Here is a 25710-nt window from a genome sequence, read left to right as displayed (position 1 = left end):
GGGGAGCCGAGGCCGCGTCACACGGGGCCTCCAGGTCCCGCGGGCACACGCGTGTGTGCGCGTGTGCTCGCTCACACGTGTGTGAGTCCCGGGGGAGGCGGGAAGAAGGCGCGAGGCCCGCCCGCTCCTCCCGTTTCGCCGCCCACCCCGCCCAACTGCACCCGCGCGTCCACATTCAGGCGCACGTTCACGGCGAACTGAGTTTTGAAAAGCCGACGTCACGCGGCCATTCCAGTCCCGGGACAAGAATCTACTCAAATCAGGCGGTTAGAAGAGCAGGTCATGTCGGTAACGCGGGACGTGCGGGTCCCCAGGCCCGGAGGCCCCGGTGGCAGGCAGACTTTCCGCGGGCCGGGGTCGTGCCAGTGGACCCCAGCCGCCGGCTGGACCAGGGGCCGGCCGCCGCCCCGACCCGAGCGGTGTGGGCGCGGCTGCCCCTACACAGGCCTCCCGCGGAGTGACTGCTGTGGGTGCTTGTGCGTGGTTAAGACTTGCGCTTCTTTTCAAACAGGAACACCCGCGTCGCGATCACAGGCACGGAAGGCGGAGTGGTGGCCTCGGGGGCAGGAGGAGCGTCTGGGCAGTCGTTCCGTGGGTGCGGACGCGCCCGTTCCGTAGGGGGGGCCCGTTCCGGAGCTAGCCGTGCGGCAGACGGCTGGTGACCAGTTTCAACACCGCGGCGTTCCCAGGGGCAGGAGGAGCTAAGGCCAGGCAGTGACCGTGCCTTCCATACAGGGTCCCCCAGCGCGTCCCCCCCGCCCCCGCCCTGGGAGGTGGACGGAAGGACAGGGAAGCGGCACAGAGGGCTTTGCTGCGGTTTCTCTTCCCTGTTGTCTCCAGGGTGTCGAGAGGTGACGCGGTGTCCTCCAAGCGCCACGGAACAGCGGTGGCCCGGCCGGGCTCCCTTCCCAGAGCCCCACTCACAGGCCGGGGCCGGGCCCTGGGCCCTGGAGCTGGGTCTGCAGCGGCTGCCCCCACCCCCCCGACTCCCGTCCTCCCAGGCAGGGGCGCTCACTGCGTCCCGTGCCCACCTCCTTTCTTGCTGGCTAACTGGGCCCAGGTCCTGCCTGCTTTTCCAAGAACAGGGGCGGGATGGTCTCTACAGAGCTGCGTCCTTTGCAAACCGTATGATTCTGAGCCAGCTCTCTTTTTTTTTTTTGAACTGTTTTTTGTTTTATTATTTTTTTTAATGTTTATTTACTTTTGAGAGAGACAGAGTGTGAGCGGGGGAGGGGCAGAGAGAGAGGGAGACAGAATCCGAAGCAGGTTCCCGGCTCCATGCTGTCAGCACAGAGCCCGACGCGGGGCTCGAACTCACAGACCTACCGTGAGATGGTGCCCTGAGCCAAAGTCGGAGGCTTAACTGACTGAGCCACCCAGGTGCCCCCTGAGCCAGCTCTTAAAAGCGTTCGGTTTGGGGCGCCTGGGTGGCTCAGGCAGCTGAGCATCCGACTTGGGCTCAGGGCACGATCTCGCGGTTCGTGGGTTCGAGCCCCGCGTCGGGCTCTGTGCTGACGGCCGGGAGCCCGGAGCCTGCTTCCGATTTTGTGTCTCCCTCTCCCTCTGCTCCTCCCCTGCTCACACACTCTCTCTTTCTCTCAAAAATAAACATTAAAAACAAAAAAAATGCTAGGTTAGATGTGCGCTCCGGGCCTCGGGAGCACTTGGAGGAGACAGCTTGAAGAGCAGCAATCACACCCGCCCGGCCACATGGCCAGGAGGTGGGGGAGGAGGGCCACATTCCTGGGAGTGACAGACCTGATCCCGTCTTTGACACTTCAGTTTTCAGACTAATTAGGAAGTGGGCCCTGGATTCAAGAACAATGTCACAGACTCTGAATTTGTTTCCTTAGCTGCACAATGAGGATGATGGGACTGACGGCACACGGGCAGACCCCGCCCCCAGGAGCCCCCTCGGCACCGCGAGCCCCCCACCCCCCACCCCCGGGGAAGGACTCTGTGCACATGTAGCCCACGTGCATCCGCTGGCTTCTCCTCCTCAGAAAATTCGTTTGCCCTCGTAACATGTAACTCTGCAAAGCGGCAGAGATGGCCCCGTGCAAACCTGTGCAGAGCTAGGGCAGCGTCTGAGCGGCCGGGTCCCCCGGGGCCCGGAGCCGTGCCAGGTGGCCCCTAGAGGTGCAGAGACAGAGACGGCTGGTCCTTCTCCCTGGGAGGCGGGGAGATGTTGGGGCCCAGCCCTCAGCGCAGAAGAACATCCCCCCCAGTCAGACCCAGGGCCCCTCGCACGTGGCCCGGCGCCCTCGGTCCACATGGGGAACCGAGAGGGGCGGGTGCTGGGAGGCAGGTGGCCTGGCGCCACGGGCTCCTGCTCAGAAGGATCTAGTTGAAGCTTGTGGTTCTGCGGCTCCTAGGAGAGCGGGCGGCCCGCCTGACTTTGTCTCTGTCCTGCTCCTTTAACCGAGTCGTCTGATTTGAAAGGAGAGAACGTGGCTACATTCTCGTAGGGCGGAGATCTTCCTAGGGCGTCGTCACGCGTCTCTGGTCCGCGGAGAAAGGAGCCAACACAGGGATGGGTGGACCGCGTGGGGCCCGGGGCTCGGGAGCCGTTAGCCGGGCACCGCCCCCCCTCCCGAGGGGCCACGGGAGTTTGGGTTTTGCTTGGGTCCGTCCTGCGGTCCGGGCCCCCGGTGGGTGGCGGGGGAAGCCCAGAGCGCGGCCTGGGGTCCGCGGGTCACTTGCGCTCAAGGGGGAGAAAGAAACTGTCAAGAGTGTGTGGAGTTTGTCACTCCGTCTTGATTGTCGCTGAGCCCCCTCGCTTGTATTTGTCTGTTTTTGAGACGGTAGCCGGAGATTCAGAGTCGCTTTTACAAAACTGAGGAGGCAGCGTGTGAACTGGAGTCTGCAAGTGGGGCGCAGCGGGGAGCCCCTCCGCGTGTTGCCCTCCCCGCTCGGCTGAGGAGAAGCACCGGGCTCCCGACCGGGGAACCTGGCCGTGGGCGGCCCAGAGCCGATGCCCCTGGAGCGCCAGGGCGCCGGGGGGGCCGCAAGGGGCACGGGGCTGGGGGCCCTTTTCCCGTCAGCGCTCTGACAGCCCCGGCTGGCGAGGGGACGTGCCGTGCTGGTCAAGACAACAGCCACCGCAGAGGAAGGCGGACGGTGGGTGTGCGCTTGGGGCTGGGACACCTCCGCTAAGTGGGAGGGAAACTCGGGGCCTAAACCACCACCCCCCACCCCGGGCTCCTGCCGGCCCTGTTCCCGTTTTGACAAGTGGCTGTTCACTCAGGGTCGCTCCCGGCCACCCCCGCCCCCGACGGCCCGTCCAGCGGCCTTGGTGGGGGTAGATTAGAGGCCGTCCTGGATCAGCAAACTGCTGGTCTGCAAGGATCCGGAGCCCCACGTGGAGGGCACTGCAATTCCTCCAGGCCTTTCCCACAAAGCCCCCATTCTCTTCCTTTCGCCGGGGCCACCGATAAAAGGACGTGGGCTGTGAACACGCTCTTTGTGTGTCTGCGCATCCTGCCTTTTGGGAGAAAATGCCAGGTGTGTGTCCCAGGCCAAGAAGGGGTGTGTCGCACCCCCACGCAGCCCCGTGACAGACGACACGTCTCGGACAGGGTCCCAACCCCTTGCTGAGCCACGCCCGCCTGAGCTGCCTTCCCAACCGCCCCGAGGCTTGCGTGTGTCGGTGTGGGGAGAGCTTCCCTCCGCTGGGCCCTCCTGGGCCGTCGGCCACGGCGGGCCGGACCCGGCGACCACGAAGCCACGAAGCCGCCCTCTTCCCCCCTGCTCCTCATTCTGTGTCCTCAACCGCGTCAACGACTTTCCAGCCAAAGTGCACCGGCCCGATGCAACCTGCACGGCCTGCCCTTCTCCCACTTGGGGCTGCCCGGGAGGTGGCACTCGCCTCCGCCCCGCGTGGCTCCCGCCCTCTGTCTCCTCCCCCGGCCTCCCCACCAGCCGCTGCCGCTCCAGGGTCTCAGGCTCCTGGGGTGGCGTTTCCGGGCCCGCCGGCCCATCCTTCTTCATTCCACATGACTAAGGCTCCTGGAAGACGCTCCGGCAAGACAAGAGAGAACACATTGCCTCATCCGACGCGCAGCCTCCCAGCCGGCAGGGCGAGTGCAACAGGCGCCGCGGCCGTGGCCCGGCCGCTCCGCACACACCCTCGGGCCAGTCTCTCGGGCCCCACGTTTCTTCCCGAGAAAGTGTGGGCTCCCTCCGTGCTAGCCCAGTACGAGTTACGCAGTGGCCTGCAGGCGGCTGTGTGCCCCCCCCTCGGCCGTAGCCGCACGGGACCCCCCTGTTTTGGGGGGATCTCTGATTGCACACGCAGTCCTCGCCCCAGAGCATCAGCTCTTTAATTTGGGACCGGGTTCTGGCCGCGTCCTCACTGCCTGACGCAGTGCCTGTAGACTGAATAAGGAAATGCATTTTTGCTCTGAGTTTACACGCGGATGTTCCAGAGTGGCATTTTAGGCCGGCCCTTTCCTCAGCTTCTGCTTAGGTGCTCGGGGGCGTCGGGGTGAGGCCCTCGCCTCACCTGGCGCTCACCACGCCCGGCAGCCGTGTGCACGCCGCCCGCGTCTCCTTGGTCCCCTTCCTGTGCACGACGGGCACGTCACTTAGGGGAGAGCGATGCTGGCGTAAATACTGAACCTCTCTGGCAGGCTCGTCTGCAGAGGCGTCGGTCGGCATCCACATCGGGGGCCTCACGGGCAGCGGAGGGGCTGGGGGAGCTGCCCTGCCCTCCCCCCGGTGCCACCTCCCACCCAGTGCCACCCTCCCCCCAGGAGAAAGTGGACACAAGAGGAAGAATCTGAGGAGTCCGGCGGCAGCTTGGGCTTTGGGCTTTTTGGCTAACCCCTGCTGCGACACGTTCGATAAAAAGCCAAACTCTAAAACGCCAGAGTTTGGATGGTTAAAAGTTTAAACCCCAGAGATACAGCCTGACCACAAGCACGTAGGAAGTGCTCGCCCAGGCCCTGGAAGGAACTCGTTCTTGCGTGTTCCTGAGCCGGGCTCAGCAGATAAGCCGCCCCTGCCACTCGCCCAGGGCGGCCTCGGGCCAGTTTCGGCGCTGCCAAGCCGTCTTCTGTGTGCGTCGCGGAAGGATGAACCCAAGGAGGCCGGATGCAGGCTCCGCGAGCGGTAGGGTCGCTGTCTTCGGAACCCCACACGCCCTCCACCTTTGGCTTTGTTCGAGGACCATCTCCGTAAGTTGCTCTCCATCTACTACGAGCCCACCTCAGAGCCAAGCGTGGACCCTGCTAGGTCTGGCAGATGACAGTAAAGATCTTTCCTGCCCCCGGGAGTTACCGCCTCACGGGGACACAAACCACACATGTATAAGCAGAACGCGGGGCTGTGAATCATTAGGGGAGTCCAAGAGCGGCGCCGGACTGCTGGGGAGTGGGGACAGGCCGCGAGGGCTGGCGTGAGTTCTGAGGTGAGCCAAGCAGACCGGAAGGGGAAAGGAAATGTGGGCAGAAGGGAGTTGTGCAAAGCCACGGGAGGATTTCACACGCCCCGCCCTGGAGCTCCCCAGGCGCCGGGCCAGAGGCCTCTCTTGGGAAAAGTCACTGCTGGGGACAGAAAAGGGGCTGCTGGGTTAGGAGACCCACCACCCAGGTGAGGACAGGTGACGGGACCGCCAGCCGCAGGCCTGGGGAAGGGTTAAGCGTGTGCACCAAGTATATTGAGGGTAACCAACTGGGCGTGTACTTGTGCAGTGACGGGGCTCGGAGAAGGCAGAGCCGCCTGACGGGGGGGATTCGGGGGCCATCAGCCTGCGTGGCTGCGTCCCGCAGGCAAGGACAGCAGGAGAGGACACAGCAGACTCAACGCATCGAGTCCGGGGCGCGCTGCACAGATGGTGTCGTCTGTCATCGCGTCAGTGCTCTGAACGCTGCTCACTGTTCACGCGATGGTTCTGTAAGCAGTAGTTCGGGGACCGGGGATTTTCCCAGGCGGGAGGGCCAGGAGGGGAAAGCAAAGTCCTGTGGGGGTGAGACGAGGTCTGTCAAGCAGGTTTGCTGGCCCTTCGGAGGCCAAGGCTTCTGTTTTCACCCTGAGCAGGGCGGTCATGACGTTAGAGGAATTTTGTCACATCTCACAGCACGGCTACCTGAGGGCTGTGTTGGAGACCTCCTTGACTTTTTGATCCCGCGTATCATCTTTAAATACTGTACCGCATTACACTAAACTCACCCACGTGACCGTCCGGGGACGCAGGGCTGCGAGCCTGACACCCGGGATGCCGGCTGCCGGAAGCCGCTCCCTGCCACCAGATCGCAGCCCGCTTCCGCTGCAGTGAGACGACACAAAACCTCAGCTCAGCTGCTCCTAATTTGAGTCTGTGCGTCTGAAAAAGGAAGTGAAATGTTGGATGTGATTAAATGCAGCAACTTCTTTGGGAACAGGCTACGAGTTTCAGCAGTGTGATGTAAGTTCCGTGTACAATAGGAGAAATTAAAAATTCAGCTTACAGGGAAAGAGGTTTCCGGATCGTTCTTTTTGGAGGGCAGTGACATTTTGAAGTAGACTCACCCCAGTACCGTATTAGATGAGGACAGTCAAGTATGAAAATGTCACAAACGCTACCGTGATTAATAGCTCAGTTTATTAGCTGTTTTAATAAAGTACAACTTGATAGTGAAAATAACATACTAGAAAGAGCTTTTTTTAAAGCTTTTTTATGATATGCTTACAAAACCTCAGACACCAGGGAAAACTTCCCCCACGATGACGCAGCACACACGTCTCCCGTGAGCGCAGCTGAAGGCGGCCAGGCGGGCCGGCTGTTGACAGCCAGGTAAGCTCCTGGTGGCGCGGGGGTCACGTGCAGACACCGTAAGAGGGGCTTCTCAACATCCCGGTCCTGGATGAATAATGCAGAAACGCCACTTTTCAGCTGTGGTGAAGTTTCACAGAGGACCTTCCTTCGGCCGTAGCGACACTTACTCCAGTGCTGCCTGGCCTTTCTGGTGCCTCTTCATTCTCGAGTAGGGACTCACTGTATCATCCATCACAAAGTCGTACAGGACTTTGACCCAGGAGGTGTAGTGAGGGAGGCTGTCGTAGTACTCAGCCGCTATCTTCCTCACCTACGAGAGCAAACACACAGCAACGGGGGTAGTGAGCGCTGACCGAGTGCGATCGAACGGGACAGACGGAGGCCCGACACAGACACGGAGAAACCACCAGACCTTCCGCCCTCCGGAAAGCCAACACTTCGGGAAAGGCAGCAGCTTCGGGAATTCTAACACAAGGCAGTTTGCATTTCAACACCAAAATATACTTGACCCTCGAGGACTATGGACTCTTTCCCATCACGCTCTGAAGTGTGTATTTTCAATAGGTGAGCTGCGTACGTGAGTTACAGCTCAATAAAATGTTCAAAAGAAACCTCGTCACGCACACTGGTTAACAACGTGCTAGTTACGTGCATTGTCACTACTTGGTAAGTACCAGCTATTCGCGGAGGAAGCAGAATGCTCCCTGATACGCACTGGACAGGAAGGGCGGGAGAGGGAAGGCGACCACAGCACCGAGGACGCGGACATGTGTAAGGAGCTAAGGACTAAGACCGCACGCACCGAGCGGGAACCAAGAGGACACTACAGAGCCCTGGGCCTTACGTCAAGTGAACCTGAACCGAGCCCAGTGTGCTGGGGGCTATTCAGGAAACTTGTGAGTTCAAGTACCACTGACCCTCGAACAACACGGTGTGAACCGCACAGGTCCACTTAACACACAAACGTGTTTTCCAGATACACGGTGCAGTCCTGTAAGTGTGTCCTCTCTTCCTTATGATTTTCTTTTTTTTTTTTTTTTTTTTTTAATTTTTTTTAACGTTTTTTTATTTATTTTTGAGACAGAGAGAGACAGAGCATGAACGGGGGAGGGTCAGAGAGAGGGAGACACAGAATCGGAAACAGGCTCCAGGCTCTGAGCTGTCAGCACAGAGCCCGACGCGGGGCTCGAACTCACAGACCGTGAGATCATGACCTGAGCCGAAGTCGGACACTTAACCGACCGAGCCACCCAGGCGCCCCACTTCCTTATGATTTTCTTAACATTTTCCTCTCTCCAGCTTACCTTACTGCAAGGACACAGTACGCAACACTGTAACATACAAAACGTGTTGACCGACTGTTTATGACTGTTTACGTCATCTAAGGCTTCGGGTCAACAGGAGGGCTATTCGCAGTTACATCTGGGAGGAGTCAAAAGTCACATGTGGATTTTCAGCCATGCGGGGAGTTGGCACCCCAACCCCGGTGTTGTTCAAGGATCAACTCTATGGTTAATGTTGAAAAAATGACTTTGTCCAAAGGGCAACCACCTTTATAGCCTCTTTAAAAAGTAAGTAAAGGGGCGCCTGGGTGGCTCCGTCGGTTAAGCGTCCGACTTCGGCTCAGGTCGTGATCTCACAGTTCCTGAGTTCGAGCCCCACCTCGGGCTCTGTGCTGACAGCTCAGAGCCTGGAGCCTGCTTCGGATTCTGTGTCTCCGTCTCTCTCTGTTTCACCACTGCTCACGCTCTCTTTCTCTCTCAAAAATAAATAAACATTAAAAGAATTTTTTTTAAAGTAAGTAAAAAGTCCCCTTCCTCAGGGCAGAAGTGAACACAGGCCGCACACTGTCTTCAGGCCTGTACTCGGCCAGAAAGACACAAAGTAGCCGTGCCAGTGTCACATTAAGATGCTTTCAAAGTTGTCTTCAGCTGTGTGGTTTCCATTTTATTTTGAAAAACGTGAGGCTTAGAGAAAAGTTGAGAGAAGAGTAAAACAGACACATGCCCTTTCCCCAGGCCCCCCAAGGGAAACCGTCTCTCTCTCTGCACAGATTCATACCACGTGATTTGCTTTCTTTGCTGAGCCTTTTGAGAGTAAGTTGCAGACATTCTGTGACAACCTACGCTCACGTTCCACCTCAGTATTCCCCAAGAACAAAGACCTTCTCCCACAAAGCCATGATACCATGTTCACACTCAAGAAAGTGAGTATCCGCACGGTATTAGCCATGACACGGTATAGGTTGAAAGCCTCCCCACGGACCCAAAGTCCTCTCTCTCGATTTTTCCTTCCTCAAGCCCAAATCCAGTCCACAATGATTTGTCCCCATTTAGTGTTCATGTGATGTGTGTCTGTCATCAGTCAGCATTTAAAAACCTACAGGGAAATCCAAGCGTGTTCCTTCATGTGCTCCACAAACAACACACGCAAGTCTGACGGGCAGGGAGACAGACAGTCCCTGCCCGCGGGACGTTTGCAGCTCTGGAATGGATCGTTCACAGACCGTGCAGGCCAATTCCATAGGACGTGTGTATTTCCCAACAAGCCAGCACATAAATCTTAGCCGAGCCCATCGATCTGACAGTGATAAAGCAACGTCAGCTTCGGCTCCTTTTACATAGGCAATGCTCGATCTCGGATATACTTTGCAAGCTGGCAGACCCTTAGCTCCTAACCCCCAAGGGCCACCCCCAGACTTAGGGATTCGGAGAGTAAACCCTGTAACACTGGGGGGGCGGACTCGGGATCTCTACTTGTCGTCTGCTTTGATGAGCAACTCAGGTGGACAAAATACATTAGATTCCTTTTAAAACGGCAAGTTACAGGCACCTGCGTGGCTCAGTCAGTTAAGTGTCTGATTTCGCCTCAAGTCACAATCTCACCATTTGAGTTCGAGCCCTGCGTTGGGCTCTGTGCTGACAGTTCGGAGCCTGGAGCCTGCTTGGGGTTCCGTGTCTCCCTCTCTCTCTGCCCCTCCCCTGCTCATTCTCTCTCTCTTTCTTATAAACATTAAAAAATAATAATAATAAAAAATAAAATAAATTGGGCAAGGTACAACTGATTTTGGTCATATGACCATCAGAAATTAGAATGTTTCAAATCCTTTACTTACCAGTGGGAGGTTTTTCCCGGGAACGTTGGGGAAGTCATGGTGTTCGTTGTGGTAACCCACGTTGAAGGTGAGTAGATTCAGAGGCCCATAATACGAGTAAGTTTCATGTCCCTTTAAGAACATGTAATGTTCGGCTATAAAATGTCCAGAAATCGGATGCAAACCTAGACCGAGTAAGGATGCTGCCAACATGTAGACTAAAGATCTAATTCCAAAAACGTAGTAAACTATAATGTCGAAAGTGATCTGGATCACAGTATTAATCACTTCCAGGTAAGAAATCGGTTTGGGGTTGATGAACAGAGGTCGAAAAGCATAAAAGAGAGGCTGAAGGATAACCCACACGAACTTTCTGAAAGTGGTACAGAAAAACCAGCCTTCGAAATCGGTGGGAATGTCCACATCGATGCCGTCACCCCCAAGGTAGCGATGATGGTCCATGTGATACCTCTTGAAGGAAACTGAGTATGGAACACCAATGGGAAGATTAGCAAATATTCCGAACCAACGATTCCACAGAGCTCGGTTGTTGCCGAAGGCGCTATTGTGGGAGACCTCGTGGATGGCCAGGGTCATGGAGTGGTTAATGCAGCTGCCGAAGGCGTACGCCCAGAACAGGACCCACTTCCAATCCAGGTCCTTCACCAAGTAAAACGCAACCAGCTGAGTGAGAACCATCAGCACTATAATCCAGATCAAGTTGGGATCGGGTTTCATCAAGGACTTTATCTCTGGATACTTTGCTGTGAAGAAAAAACAAACAATCAGGAACTGAGCAGAGTACACAATAGTTCTGTGATTCTAATTAAGCCAACACCGTTAACTTAACCCATGAATTAATTTTTTTCTCCAAATCATTAAATGCCCTCTATTAGAGGGAGGGGTATGTTCTCATAGTAAAGGTACTAAGTACCATGTCGCCACAAATTGAGAATTTATGCAGTAAAAATTAGCCTCAAAATCTAGAGTCTCCATACTAACAGAAAGAAAGTCACACGAGTAAAGATTTCATGGTATCCGATTCCCTTTTCACCCCTAGTAATTCTTTGTATATAAAATTTATAAGTTTTACAAAGTTGTGATCATAGTCTGAGAAATCTATCCTAGTGTCTGACAGAATGTATTATATACTTATGACAATGCATGTATATACTTATATATAAAATGCATATGCAATCTATTTGCACATATAAATACTATATTACAGACAGTATGTACTGAGATTTCATAATTTCCTTTACAGTGACTAAATCACTTCTGGTTGCCAGTTTTAACTTCTACCCACTTCCCTATTTGTAGACATTTAGATTTCTAATATTTTTGCCAGCGTAGGCTTCTTACAGTCATCAGGATAATACAGAAAGGATTCTGCTGATTTACAATGCCACTTTCCGAAGGGCTCATTTCTGTGTTATAACTGCTAATTTGTTGGGTTCTTATTCTCTCTGTTGAGCACATATCCAAGCAGGAGGAAAAAGGCCAATAGCAAAAACTCTGCATCTCAGCACGTGTCCCCCAAGGGCAAATGCTGACTCTTCTCTGGTCTCACGGCCTGCCTGTGGAGGGAAGCCCAGGCATGATGAACCTTTGGTTTTATGTGCTGCTGAGTAGGTTTGACCCAGGACGGCATAAGAACAAAAGACCTTTTACTTTTTTTTTTTTCTTAATATTTATTTTTGAGAGAGAGAGAGAGAGAGAGAGAGAGAGAGACGGAGCATGAGCGGGGGAGGTGCAGAGAGAGAGAGAGAGGGAGACACAGAATCCGAAGCAGACTCCAGGCTCCGAGCTGTCAGCACAGAGCCAGACGTGGGGCTCGAACCCACGAACCATAAGATTGTGACCTGAGCCGAAGTCGGGGCGCTTAACCGACAGAGCCCTCCAGGCACCCCAAAGGCCCTTTCTCTGGAGACGGGTCATTCAGAATATTTTTGAAAAGATACGGAAGGGAAAAGTGCAGCTTCACCTTCTTTTCCCTACATGTGACATGACGAACTCAACCAAAGCTTAAACTACAAGGCAGGAAGCAATTTCATCCAGTTTTATATATGAGACATGGGGGTGGCGCTAACCCCCGGTGAGTAACTCCCACTTCTCTCTCTCCACTCCCTCTAATCTTTGTTGATTTAGTTCATTTCATCAAATGTTAATCAGGTTGTAGGCAAGAGACCAAAAAAAGTAACCCTACAGGCCTAGACGTGAATTAGTTTAAAACCAATTTTCCTCATATGAATGAAGAGTTGTTCAGTCATTCGTTAAAATAGGAGCATTTGGGGAGCAATTTCCACCACAGGAGAACAACTGTTCAGTTAATTGGTGGATAAGCAGTAACTCACTGGTAGCAAAATATGTACTTCTGTCTAGACAGAGCTCCAGTATTTTCACCTTATATAAGGATTCAATGGACACGTCTGCCACGGCATAGAAGGCGATACGCATTTTATAGTATTCTAAAATCAGGAGGGGCACGTGGGGGGCTCAGTCATTTAGGCCTCTGACTCTTGATTTCAGCTCAGGTCATGATCTCCTGACAACACCCCACCCCACCCCACGTCCCCAGTCCCATGTCCCTGCTCTGCGCTGACAGGGCAGAGCCTGCTTGGAATTCTCCCTCTCTTCCTGCCCCTCCCCTGCTCACGCTCTCTAACCGAACATTTAAAATAAAAGATAAAATGATGAAACTCCTATGCATTGTTCTCCAGGACAAATCAAGTTGTCCCAAGTGATTCTGTACCAAATTCTTGAAAAGCTTATTTTAGTCTGTAAAGTCTATGCTATGATGGTACCAATATGAGTAAACAGGGAAAGAGCTTTCTCAACAAATGGTGCTGCGACAGCTGATTATCCACATGCAAAAGGATGGAGTTGGACCCCTTCCTCACACCATACACAAAAATTACCTCAAAACAGATCACAGACCTCAATATAGGAAAACTATAAAATTCTTACAAGAACACAGAAGGAAATCTTCATAACCTTAGATGGCTTAGATACTATAACCAAAAACATAAGCAACAAAAGTAAAAAACTGATAAACTGCACTAGCATCCAAAAACGTTGGTGTTGCAAAGGATACCATCAAGAAAGCGAACCCACAGAATGGGAGGAAATGTTTGCAAATCACCTACCTCATAAGTGACTTGAACCTAGAATGCAGGATGAACTCTTAAAGCTCTTACCATTCGTTATCCAATTTAAAATGGGCAGAGAGTCCGAACAGAGTTTTCCCCAAAGCAGATATACAAATGGCCAACAAGCACACAAAAGGTGCTGAACATTATTAGTCACTATGAAGCCAAAATGAGCTACCATTTCACATGTGCTAGAAGGGCTATGTCGAAAGTCAGGCAATGACAAGGATGTGAAGAAACTGGAACCCACGCGCGTTGCTGGGGACCATGTCAAATAGCACAGCTGGTTTGGAAGGGTCTGGCCCTCCCCTCGAAATGCTAAACACAGAGCTACCAATGACCTGGCAATTCCACTCCTGGCTAGCTACCCAAGAGGAATGAAAACACATCCATCTGATAACTTGCCTGTGAGTGTTCACCGCAGCATTATTCGTCGGTGTCAAAAGGTGAAAACAGCCCCACAGGCTACCAGCTGGCGAACGCACAAGCGAAACGTGGACCATCCATCCATACAATGGAGTACTACTTGGCCGCTAAAAGGAATAAAATGCTGACATGCTACAATATGGATGAACGTTAGGCTAAGGGAAAGAGGCCAGCCACAAGAGACCAAGGACTGCATGAATTCGCTTATAAGAAATGTCCAGAAGAGGTAAATCTGGAGAGACAGAAAGTAGATCAGGGGTTGCCCAGAGCTGAGGAGTGAGGGAGACTGATGAACACAGGCGCTGCTTTTCTCCGCCCAAAACACAACACTTTCACACACATGTCTTGTCATTTAAGTGTTACCTTTCCTGAGGTTATTCCCATCTCCGCTCCTGAAATGGGACATTGAGCAGTATTTGCACCTATGCTGAAGATTATATTTTCATGGAGACACTTATCAATGACATTTGTCACTCTCCAAGTGAAATGGTTCACTGATGTTAAGTATGTGGGAAAAGGCTCGTTGCCGAGATAAGCATCAGTAAGCACCTTTCCACTTCCTTGATTTTCTGAATATTAAATAGATGGCTAACTTCCAGTATTGAGGCGTTGGGTTTTTACAAGGTGGATACCAGCTTATTCTTGTGTAGCACGTTGATAAGTCATCAGTAAAAAGTATCATTATGCTATCTCTTCGTCTAAGTGATTTGCATCATATTTGCTTTAATTAAAAAGCACACATCCAAGGGCACGGGTGGCTCAGTCGGCTAAGCATCAGACTCTTGGTTGCCGCTCAGGTCATGATCTCAGTTCGTTAAGCTGGAGTCCCAAGTCCAGTCCCCACCGGGGCTCTGCCTGGACAGCCTGGATCCTACTTGGGAGTCTCTCCTTCCCTCTCTGCCCCTCCCCCACTCGTGCTCGCTCTCTCTTTCATAATAAATAAACTTAAAAAAAAAAAAGAAAGAAAACACGCAACTGTATAGGTTCAAGCTACCACTTTACTGATTCGATTTTTTAAAATGCATTTTAAGTGGACCTACTAACTCTTGTTTGCAAACAGGCGTGAAACTTCTAACTTTAGACACCCCAGCAAAAAAAGCTTGCTCTCCCTTTTCACTGGGCAAATTGGTGCCGAGACAAAAAATAAAAACCAGTTAAGTACTACTCCTATTGCACTCAGCACCCATCAGTTTTCTGATTTTTTCCAAGAAGTTAAAAGCACCCGCCTTGGAGGCAACGTGACCGCGATCAGAACTCCCCCTGGAACGGCTCACTCGCCCTTTACCTACTCCTCATCTTTAACATGGGGTAACAGCCACCTCGTTACTGCGAGGCCCTACCCCGGGGCACGTCTGTGGCCCACGCAGCACGCTGCCCGGGCCCAGCATCTGGGGCCTCCGGGGAGGGGGGCCCTGCAGACCGCGAGAAGCCTCCATCCGCGGGGCCGAGCGGGGCCTAGCTCGCCGGCGGGGAAGGGCCCCGAGTCTGCGGCGGGGACCAGCCGGCGCTCCTCCGAGCGTCCGTCCTCCCCGCGCCCCCGCTCCGGACTACGCCCTGCTCCGCGCACGCCCGCGGCAGCGCCCCGGGGGCCGTGGGGGAGGGTCTCCGAGCCGCCGAACCGCCCGCCGGGGCCGCTCCACGCCCGTGCCGCCACCGGGGCCGCAGCCGGGCCTCCCCGCGCCGACCGCCGGGACCCCTCCCTCCCCGCCCCCCGCCGCCGGGGCCGCTCCACATCGGAACCCCCTCCCCCGCAGGGACCCCTCCCTCCGGGCCCTTAACGGGCCACGGGCGCCGGGGAGCGCAGGCCGAGCGCAGAGCGCGCCCCGGCGGCGGGAGGCCGCGCGCACATAACGGGGCGCGGGCCGGGCCTCACCCAGGATCTCCTGGCGCCGGCTGGCGTGGGGCTGGTCAGTGTAGACCCACTCGAAATCCTCTCGCGCGACGCGGTTCCCCATGGCGGCGGCTGGCGGGCCCCGCTCCGGCTCTCGCTTCCGGCCCGGCTCCCGTGAGGCGGCTGCGGCGGCGGCTCCCGGCTCTTGTCAGCCGGCGGCGGGCGGAGCGGCGGAGACAGAGGCCGGGGCGGGGCCCCGCGGTCCTCCCTCTGGCCCCGCCCCCGTCGGCCTCGCCCCGTCGGCCCCATTGGTCCCGCCCTTTTGGCTCCGCCCCAACGGCCCCGCCTGCTCCGTTGGCCCCGCCCCGCCGCCTCCCGGCTGCCTACGCGGAAGGCGGGCTCTCCCGCCGCCCGGTGGCGCCACGGCGCGAGACCTCGGGTGAGCTGTGCCGCGCGGGCGCTCGGCGGCGCCTGTCGGCCCCTGCGGGAAGCGGGGCCCGCAGGAGAACGCGGGTGCGCGGCCGCTGGGGGCCGACGAGACGAGAAGCCGCCGCCGGCAAGGAGAGGGAAGGGACGAGGACCTGCCTGCCCCCGCCGTCCGGCCTCCGCCGTCGGGGCCGGTCGCCGCCACGGCCTGTCCTGGGAGGGACGGCGGTCACACAGCCCGTTCCCACCTCTCCTGTCGAGAAGAAACTTGGGCTGAAACTGCAGAAAGGAAGATGACGTTCAAAAAAAAACACGATTTAACCCCGCGTCCCGTCTGTCAGAGAGGAGCTCAGAGCTGCGCGGCCTGCAGCCTCGGCGAGGAGTGGGCGGGCTTGGGGTGAGGGTCCCCTCCCTGTGCCAGGTGGTCCCCTCCCTGTGTCAGGTGGTCCCCTCCCCGTGTCAGGAGGTCCCCTGGCTGGTGGGGACCGGGGGTTCCAAGCCGACGGCTGACGGTCCCCTCCCTGTGCCAGGTGGTCCCCTCCCTGTGTCCGGTGGTCCCCTCCCCGTGTCAGGAGGTCCCCTGGCTGGTGGGGACCGGGGGTTCCAAGCCGACGGCTGACGGTCCCCTCCCTGTGCCAGGTGGTCCCCTCCCTGTGTCCGGTGGTCCCCTCCCCGTGTCAGGAGGTCCCCTGGCTGATGGGGACCGGGGGTTCCAAGCTGACGGCTGACGGTCCCCTCCCCATGTCAGATGGTCCCCTGGCTGGTGGGGATGGGGGGTTCCAAGCCGACGGCTGACGGTCCCCTCCCCGTGTCAGATGGTCCCCTCCCTGTGCCAGGAGGTCCCCTGGCTGGTGGGGACCGGGGGTTCCAAGCCGACGGCTGACGGTCCCCTCCCTGTGCCAGGTGGTCCCCTCCCTGTGTCCGGTGGTCCCCTCCCCGTGTCAGGAGGTCCCCTGGCTGGTGGGGACCGGGGGTTCCAAGCCGACGGCTGACGGTCCCCTCCCTGTGCCAGGTGGTCCCCTCCCTGTGTCAGGTGGTCCCCTCCCCGTGTCAGGAGGTCCCCTGGCTGGTGGGGACCGGGGGTTCCAAGCCGACAGCTGACAGTCCCCTCCCCATGTCAGATGGTCCCCTGGCTGGTGGGGACCGAGGGTTCCAAGCCAACGGCTGACGGTGCCCTCCCGTGTCAGATGGTCCCCTCCCTGTGCCAGGAGGTCACTTCCCCGTGTCAGGAGGTCCCCTGGCTGGTGGGGACCGGGGGTTCCAAGCCGACGGCTGACGGTCCCCTCTCCGTGTCAGATGGTCCCCTCCCTATGCCAGGAGGTCCCCTCCCCGTGTCAGATGGTCCCCTCCCCGTGCCAGGTGGTCCCTTGGCTGGTGGGGATGGGGGTCCCGGGTCGACGGGCTGAAGGTCACCTTCTGGGAGAGGCCGAGACCGCAGTTGGGTTGGGTGTTAACGTCTCGGTTTGCCGACTGGGACTCGGCCCGAGTGAGTCCGTTTGGGGCCTTGTCTCCTTCCGAACAACTGCCCCCTCTTCTGACCCGCCCCTCGGCCTGCCTCAGGACGCCAGAAATGGGAGGCCTGGGCGCCACTCCCCACTTGCGCTCTGCAGGCCCGGCAGCGTGTGCTGACGCCCCGCGGTCGCGACTTGAGGCTCACGCCTTTTAAGTGGCTCCTCGTCTTCGCTCCTCTCCTGGCGTTCCAGTCGCGGGGGGCCGATTCGCCCGGTGGTCAGCGCTGCGCACAGGCCTCCGCAGCTCCTGAGAGAGTCCAGCCGGCCCGCGAGACCGCGGTGGTCCCGCTCAGGGTGGCCCCGGCGTCTGGAGTGCGCTTCAGAGCCACGGCCCCCCGAGACCCGAACGAACCGAAATCGAGCCGGAGAAAGACCGTGTTGAGGGAGTGACCTTTCTACGTGAAGTGGCTCGTTCGGTGATTTCAGGAGGCTGTTTCAGCTTCGGCAGAAACGTTAATACTGTGGTGGTGGCCGCAGCACGGACGTCTCCTTGTGCGACCAAGACACGATCAAGGCCTGTCCTGCCATCGGAAACAACTCTGTCCTTGCAGAGATGCCTGCCACTGGTAAGATCCGGTTTAGATAATCATGAGAACGTGGGGGTGCGAACGTGCTGTGACTTGCGTAGGTGTTTGTGTCTAACTGGGCGAGTGCAGTTATCATTGGAGAAAGGTAAAAGCAAGGCACTGGGTGCTGTGGCCATGAAGATCGGACTCTACGAGTGAGTTCTAAGAGGGAGGGGGAATGCGTTGGAAATAGAAGAGAAATTGGTCACGGGGAGGACCAGCCATCTCTAGCATCGTGGACAGACTGGAGTTTTGATGGCAAAGCCAGCAGTCTGAAAGGTCGCCCCACTGAGCAATGGCCTGGGAGACACAGACGTAGGTGTTACCTTTCCGGGCCATGCCAGAATAAAGGACAAGAGACACGAGAGAGGGTTTTATGTTTAAGTATGACGTCTTGATCTGGCATCTGGGGAAGAAGCAGTCTCCATCGATGACGTCAGCGGCTTCCCTTCCTTGCCGGTTTGTTTCAGAGGTCTCCAGTGTCTGCACAGGACCAGATGGCAGGTGGAGCCTTCTTCTGCGGTGGGATGTGTGCCCAAGGTTCAGGTCCCTGCAGTGTGGCTGAGGACCGGTCCCTTACAAGGAGGTTCAAGCGCAGTCTTTGTCCCTAGTGATCGCAAATCAGAAGGGTGGGAGAGAATTGGAAACATTAATTTGGACAGTCACAGCCAGATATTTGAGCTAGAAACATTCAGGAACCGGTCCAGTTTACGGGCATATAACACATCCTCTACGACAGCAAGACTAGAATCTAATGTCTACACAGGTGCAAACATAGTTTTCCTGTCTAGAATCACCCCCGCTTTTTTTTTCCTACCAAGATAACCACAGTAAACAAATGGTTTTTTTTTTTTTTTTTTATGAAATTTGGTCTGATTATCTGCCTAGTGCAGCAAGAATAGCAATTGACCATATAAACTCTTTTATTTATTCTCCTTCAGCTAAGGCAGCAGAAGAGATGGTTTATCATACACGTGTTACGTTCAGCCACAAATGAAGACAGATTTAGTGCTTTAAGTCACAGGCCCAGGGAGTCTCTCAAAGGTGGTGGTTGCGATCAGACGGTGATGGATGTTCTAGATCCATTGAATCAAGCTCTGGGAAGTAGGCTTGCAGTCCAACCACTGGTAGCAGTGTCTCTGGCCTCTGGCTTTCCTTCTTTCCGGGTGCACACGCTACTGGTCTACGTGGACCTCTGCCTCATCTTTCTTCTCTTACGCTTCAGCCTGCGCATTTGCTTCTTCCTCCACTTAGCCTTCATGGCGCAGAGTTTTCCAAGAAGATGGCGCTAAGGCTGAGCCATATAAACTCTTTTTAAGGCTTGAACTTCTCATAAGGGATCTCAGACTGAACTTTTAAAAGCCTCTGAGGGGGCGCCTGGGTGGCTCAGTCGGTTAAGCGTCCGACTTCGGCTCAGGTCATGATCTCACGGTCCGTGGGTTCGAGCCCCGCATCGGGCTCTGTGCTGACAGCTCAGAGCCTGGAGCCTGCTTCGGATTCTGTGTCTCCTTCTCTCTGTGACCCTCCCCCGTTCATGCTCTGTCTCTCTCTGTCTCAAAAATAAATAAACGTTAAAAAAAATTTTTTTTAATAAAATCATAAAACTAAACTGGGTACAAATTTCCAGAAGAGAAAAACTAGATTCAAGCAGAACAAGAACTAATTATATTGGATTGAATAAACTCATGGAGATAATTGTGATTTTTCTGTGACTTTTTGTTTTAAACACTGCTGCTTCCTTAATGTTTTGTTTTTCTAGACTTAAGGGAAATGTATTCTCTTAAACTATTTGTGAATTAACAGCAATTTGGTAAAGTGTACCTTTGTAAATAAAGATGAAATATTTACCTTTTCTCCATACCTGATGCCTCCAGAATTCAGAAACCCTTGAGTATTCATTTCATGTGCCATATAGTTCATTAGTTGCATAAGCTCAGTAAGAATCTGTTCTCTTCGTAACAGGAAACAACTGGAAACACTGGCTATTTACCAAGGGTTTGACTGGAATGTCATATTTGAGCGAGAGGTACATAAACTCAGATATGACCACACAGCTTTCGGGAACTGCTTGGATAAGTCGGTCTGGAGCCTTGTCCATAGGGTTCTTGGCGGCCTTACCAAGTAAGTTAGGAATGTCACTTCCTGGTAGAACCAGGAACCTCGGCATTTTGGGGGGGGGGGTGGGGTCTCAAGAAGACAGGAATTCACCCAAACTGTAAGTATTGCAGGTAACATGTGATGAAAATCCTCGGCTTGGCTTCCTGGCCTCAGAGGCTTTTATTTTTTTTTTTAATGTTTTATTTTTGAGACAGAGACACAGCATGAGCAGGGAAGGGGCAGAGAGAGAAGAAGACACAGAATTCGAAGCAGGCTCCAGGTTCTGAGCTGTCAGCACAGAGTCCGACGCGGGGCTCGAACTCACGGACCGTGAGATCATGACCTGAGCCAAAGTCGGACGCTTAACCGACCGAGCCACGCAGGCGCCCCAGTTTTATGATTTTAAAGTTATCAGAAACTTGTACTTTTCAGAGTCCTTTCCATGAATCTCTTTGGAGATGAAGCATTTTGCAGGAATGCTTTTGCAAAAGTATCAAAATAAAACAAGAAAACAGCTTTTTAAATAATAGCCATTCTGACAGGTGTAAGGTGTTATTCCATTGTAGATTTGATTTGCATTTTGCTGATGGTGAGTGATGTTGAGCATCTTTGTGTGTGTGTGTGTGTGTGTGTGTGTGTGTGTGTGTTTGGTTTTCTTTCTTTCTTTCTTTCTTTCTTTCTTTCTTTCTTTCTTTCTTCCTTCTTTCTTTATTTTGAGAGACACAGAGACAGTGTGGGTGGGGCAGGGAGAGAGGGAGAGAGAGAATCCCAAGCAGGCTCCACACTGTCAGCACAGAGCCCGATGTGGGGCTCAAACCCACAAACCGTGACCTGAGCTGAAACCAAGAGTTGGACGCTTAACCTACTGAGCCACCCAGGCGCCCCTGTTGAACATCTTTTCATGTGCCTATAGGCATGAATGTATGTCTTCTTTGTCCTATCAGGTTCTGAATATCAAATTTCAATTTGGACAGTTTCCAACCACAAAGTTACTCAAAAAATCCTTTTGAATGAAATTCATCACCATTCTCATCCCCACCTGGCTTATATTTTTCTATTTTTTCCCCAGGCAGTAATTTTCTTCAAATGATATATTTAAGCTAAATAGTTGCTCCCAACCCCACCCCCCCACAACTTCTTGAAAGCCTGATAAAAAGGGAGCTGCTGTGGTTAAAGTATAAAAGTTGGCCAGACATAGACAAAGAAAAAATAATAGACATTAACAAAGGCTGGAGGAAGAAGGGAAAGGGGAGCTATCATTTAATGGATTCAGAGTTTCTGTTTGGGGTGATAAAAAAAAAGTTCTGGAAATGGATAGTGGCGATGGTTGTACCACATTGTGAATATACTTAATGCCACTTAATTATACACTTAAAGATGGTTAAATGGTAAATTATGTACATTTTAACACACACATATACATAAAGAATAGAGACTTAAGAGAAGTGTGAGACAACAACATTAAGATAATCTATACACATGTAATGGGAATGTAGGAAAATTTTTCAAGTAAAGAATAGTTGAAAACTACACACATTTGATGAAAAACATTATTACATCCAAGAAGCACAATGGACTCCAAGCTCACGAGCTCAATGGACAAAACAGGAGATCAACACCCAGACACATCGTGGTAAATGCCGAAGGACAAGGAGAAAATCTGGAAAGAGCAAGAGAGAAGTGGCTCAATACATTCAGGGAGACTCCACAGCATTAACAGCTGACTCTTCATCAGAAACAGTGGAGACCAGAAGGCAGTGGGATGGCATATTCAAAGTACTGGGGGAAAACACCCTGGCAACTAAGAATCTTACATCTGGCGAAACTATCTTTCCAATATGAAGGTAAAATACATTTCCAGATAAACACAAACTGAGAGAATTTGTTGCTCAAAGAGTCATTTGATAAGAAATACTAAAGGAAGTTCTTCAGGCTGAGAGTAAGTGACCCCAGAATGTAACTTGAGTCCACGTGAAAAAATAAAGAACATCAGAAAAGCTAAGTAATATAAAAGACGGCATAAACACTTTTTTTCTTCTACTTTCTTCTCTTAACTGACTTAAAAAGCAGTTGTGTAGGAGCACCTGGGTGGCTCAGTTGGTTAAGCGTCTGGCCCTTGGTTTTGGCTCAGGTCTTGATCTCACGGTCCATGAGTTCTAGCCCCACATCAGGATCCACACTAACGGTGTGTACTTGGAATTCTCTCTCCTTCTCTTTGCTCCTCCCCTGCTTGCATGCTTGCTCTCTCTTTCTCTCTCTCTCAAAATAAATAAATAAACTTTAAAAAAGTAAAATAAAAATGTTTTTTAAAAAGCAATCCTATAAAGCAATATGTATATAATTGTATTGTTGGCCCTATAGCATATAGAAATATAAAATATTTAACAATAACAGCACAAAAGATGTGATGGGAGCAAAGCTCCCTGGGATCAAGGAAGTGACACCAGATGGTAACTCAAATCCACAGAAACCAATGAAGAGGAATGAAAATGGTAAGTAAGAAGGCTAGTATAACACACTCTATATACAGTTTCTCTCCTCTCAGTTTCTTTCTGAGGCATAAAATCATATAAACTAACAACTATGATGGTGTATTTGGGACCTGTAACATACACAGATGTAATATGTTTAACGATAATAGCACAAAGTGGAGGAAAAAGCAATGGAACTATATAGGAGTAACATTTATATGTCACTGGAATTAGGTTACAGTAAACTTGAAATATTCTGATAAGTAAGTTGTATATTACCGGTAAGTCCCAGAACAACCACCATGAACATAACCAAAACATGTAGTGAAAAAAAATCATTAAAGGAATTAAAACTTTACACAAGAAAATATTCACTACATACAAAAGAAAGTGGTGAGGAGGAATAGAGGGCGGAAAAGACATGAGACATATAAGAAACAAAAAGTAAAAATAGTAAAGATAAATCTAGCTATCTCAGTAATAACATTAAGTGTGAATGTATTAAAGAATCAAATCAAAAGGCAGAGATTGACAGACTAGATAAAAAAATAAGCTCCAGCCACAGATCTTCCTTGACTTTCAATAGGGTTGTGTCCTGATAAACCCACGGTAAGTTAAAAATATGAACTCTAAGTCAAAATACATTTTTGTAGGTTACACCTAACCTACAGAACATCATAGCTTAGCTTTGCATACTTTAAAGGTGCTCAGAACACTTACACTGGCCTACAGTTGGGCAAAACCACCTAACACAAAACCTATTTTATAATAAAGTGTTGAATATCTCACATAACTTATTGAATATACTGTACTGAAAGTGAAAAGCAGAATGGTTAAGTGTATCAGTCGTTTACCCTCACGATCACATGGCTGCCTGGATGCTGTGGCTCACTGCTGCCTCCAAGCATCACCTAACAGTGTTGCCTCACACAGGAAAAAATAAAAATTCAAGGGGCGCCTGGGTGGCTGAGTTGGTTAAACGTCTGCCTCTCAGTTTTGGCTCAGGTCACGACCTCACAGTGTCATGGATTTGAGTACCACGTCCAGTTGTGCTGACAGCTATTGTGCTGACGGTGGGGAGCCTGCATGGGATTCTCTCTCTCCCTCTCTTTCTACCCCTCCCCCACTCACTCTGTCTCTGTATCTCTCAAAATAAACTTAAAAAATAAATAAAAAAATAAAAATTCAAAATTCAAAGCACTACTGAATGCATATTGCTTTCACACCATCATAACATTGAAAAATCGTGAGCCGAACCATCTTAAGTTGGGGACTATCTGTATATAGTGACTACAAGAGACGCACTTCTGATTCAGAGATACAAATAACTTGAAAATAAAATGATGGGAAAAGATATATCATGCAAACAGCAACCACAAGAAAGCTGGAGTGGTTTTGCAAATATCAGACATAACAGACTTGAAATATAAAGGACATTTTATAATGCTAGCAAAACTGATAGAAGTGAGGGGACAAGTATTCAATAGTAATAGCTGGAGACTTGAATAATGGAGAGAACAACTAGACGTGATCCACACGGGAATAGAAGACCTGAAAACTCCATGAACCCACTAGACCTAAAAAGTATCTGTAGAGCACTCTATACAAAAATAGCAGAATATGTATTCTTTTCAGATGCACATGGAACATCCTCTTGGATACACCACATCTTAGGTCATAAACTAAGCTTTGGAAAGTAAAAAGGATTGCAATGATACAATGTTTCTGAGCAATGGAATGAAAGTCAAAATAGAAAGAAATTTGGGGAATTCACATATATGTGGGAATTAAACAACACAGTCCTAAATAACCCTTGGGTCAAAGACACAGTCGCAAGGAGAATTAGAAAAAAACTTTGAACTGAATGAAAATTAAGACACAGTGGGGCGCCTGGGTGGCGCAGTCGGTTAAGCGTCCGACTTCAGCCAGGTCACGATCTCGCGGTCCGTGAGTTCGAGCCCCGCGTCAGGCTCTGGGCTGATGGCTCGGAGCCTGGAGCCTGTTTCCGATTCTGTGTCTCCCTCTCTCTCTGCCCCTCCCCCGTTCATGCTCTGTCTCTCTCTGTCCCAAAAATAAATAAAAAACGTTGAAAAAAAAAATTTAAAAAAAGAAAAAAAAAAAGACACAGAACACCAAACGTGATGAGGCGCAGCAACTCAGTACTTAGAGGGAGATCTATAGCTGTCAATGCTTTTTTTATTCCCAACATTTCATTTTTTTTTTTTACTGTGGTAAAATACACACAACATAAATTTACTACCTTAACCATGGTTTATGTGTACAGTTCAGTGATATTAAGTCCATTCATGTTGTGCAACCATCACCACCTGCCAAACTTCAGGACTGTTTCTTTCCATCTTGCAAAACTGAAACTCCCTCCCCGGCTTCTGGCAGCCATCATTCTATTTTCTGTGTCTGATTTTGACTCATCCAAGTACCTTGCGTAAGTGGAATCACAGTATTTGTCCTATGTCACTGGCTATTTCACTCAGCACGATGCCCTCGAGGTTCATCCATGTTGCAGCCGGTGTCAGAGTCTCCTTCCTTTTGAAGGCTGAATAGTATTCCATTGTGTGCATGCACCACGTTTTGCTTATGCATCCGTCAGTGGCCACTTGGGTTGCTTCCACATTTTTGCTATTGTGAATTGCTTCCATGAACATGGTGTGCTAATATCTTTTCAAGCCCCTGCTTTCCGATTCTTTTATATGCCCAGAATTGGAATCGCTGGATCCCGTGGTAATTCTATTTTTAATTTTTTAATGTTTGCCAACTTATTAAAGGATGTGACGAAGGATATGAACCGAGAGCCAGATGGAATTGATGCACAGGGTGAGGTATGGGTCAAGGGCTTGGAATTCTGTGCCCCCTCCAGGCACATGACCCTCTCCACATCTCCACATGGTCACCAATCCAGAAGTTCCTATTTTTTATTTTTTTGCAGGTTCACCACACTGTTTTCCACAGCAGCTGTATCATTTTACATTACTGCCAACAAAACAGGATAGTTCCAATTTCTCTACATCCTTGCCAATACTTTGTTTTTAATTTTTTTAAATGTTTGTTTTTGAGAGAAATGGGGGGGGGAGGGGCAGAGAAAGGGGGAAACAAAGAATCCGAAGCTGGCTCCAGGCTCTGAGCTGCCAGCACAGAGCCCGATGTGGGGCTCGAACCCACCAGCAGTGAGATCATGTCCTGAGCTGAAGTCAGACACTTAATTGACTGAGCCACCCAGACATCCTTCATTTATTTTATTTTTTTTATGTTTATTTTTGAGAGAGAGAGAGCCAGAGAGGATGAGTGGGGGAGGGGCAGAGATGGAGGACGACACAGAATCCCAAGCAGGCTCCAGGCTCCAAGCTGTCAGCACAGAGCCCAACAC

General features: G+C 52.0%; 2 protein-coding genes and 1 long non-coding RNA gene across 5 annotated transcripts in view; 1 reads left to right on the top strand and 2 right to left on the bottom strand.

The window, feature by feature from the left end:
- Positions 1–6561: 6561 nt before the first annotated feature.
- Positions 6562–15489, bottom strand: DEGS1 (delta 4-desaturase, sphingolipid 1). Its single transcript, XM_042976276.1, has 4 exons — positions 15300–15489; positions 9873–10615; positions 6925–7067; positions 6562–6841 (listed from the first exon to the last, which is right to left on the bottom strand). The coding sequence occupies exons 1-4, from the start codon at positions 15379–15381 to the stop codon at positions 6799–6801; spliced, it is 1011 nt and encodes a 336-aa protein (XP_042832210.1). The 5' UTR covers positions 15382–15489; the 3' UTR covers positions 6562–6798.
- A 1822-nt stretch (positions 15490–17311) lies between these two features.
- Positions 17312–20103, top strand: LOC122235777. Its single transcript, XR_006213810.1, has 3 exons — positions 17312–17760; positions 19723–19881; positions 20073–20103. It is a non-coding gene; the product is annotated as an uncharacterized LOC122235777 (long non-coding RNA).
- FBXO28 (F-box protein 28) overlaps positions 18133–25710 on the bottom strand; it is a 38142-nt gene continuing 30564 nt past the window's right edge. For 2 of the 3 annotated variants that reach the window (XM_042975744.1, XM_042975747.1), the window contains one exon: positions 18133–18367. In XM_042975744.1, the coding sequence (XP_042831678.1) occupies positions 18227–18367 (141 nt within the window). In that variant the 3' untranslated portion in view covers positions 18133–18226. Of the gene's footprint in view, positions 18368–21393; positions 21518–25710 lie in introns of those variants that run through there. The other variant, XM_042975746.1, reaches the window with a different exon arrangement.

Source organism: Panthera tigris, chromosome F3 (genome assembly GCF_018350195.1).
Source record: "Panthera tigris isolate Pti1 chromosome F3, P.tigris_Pti1_mat1.1, whole genome shotgun sequence".
In the NCBI taxonomy this organism is placed as follows: domain Eukaryota; kingdom Metazoa; phylum Chordata; class Mammalia; order Carnivora; family Felidae; genus Panthera; species Panthera tigris.
Note: the sequence above shows the minus strand (reverse complement) of the source record. Positions and strands in the feature narration are given on the sequence as shown.

Excerpts from the sequence above, each read along its gene's own strand:
- DEGS1 (XM_042976276.1), bottom strand. The coding sequence starts at position 15,381 with ATGGGGAACCGCGTCGCGCGAGAGGATTTCGAGTGGGTCTACACTGAC. Across the intron at positions 10,616-15,299 it reads CCGGCGCCAGGAGATCCTGG|CAAAGTATCCAGAGATAAAG; the intron begins GTGAGGCCCGGC and ends TTTTCTTCACAG. Across the intron at positions 6,842-6,924 it reads AAAGGCCAGGCAGCACTGGA|GACCGGGATGTTGAGAAGCC; the intron begins GTAAGTGTCGCT and ends TTATTCATCCAG.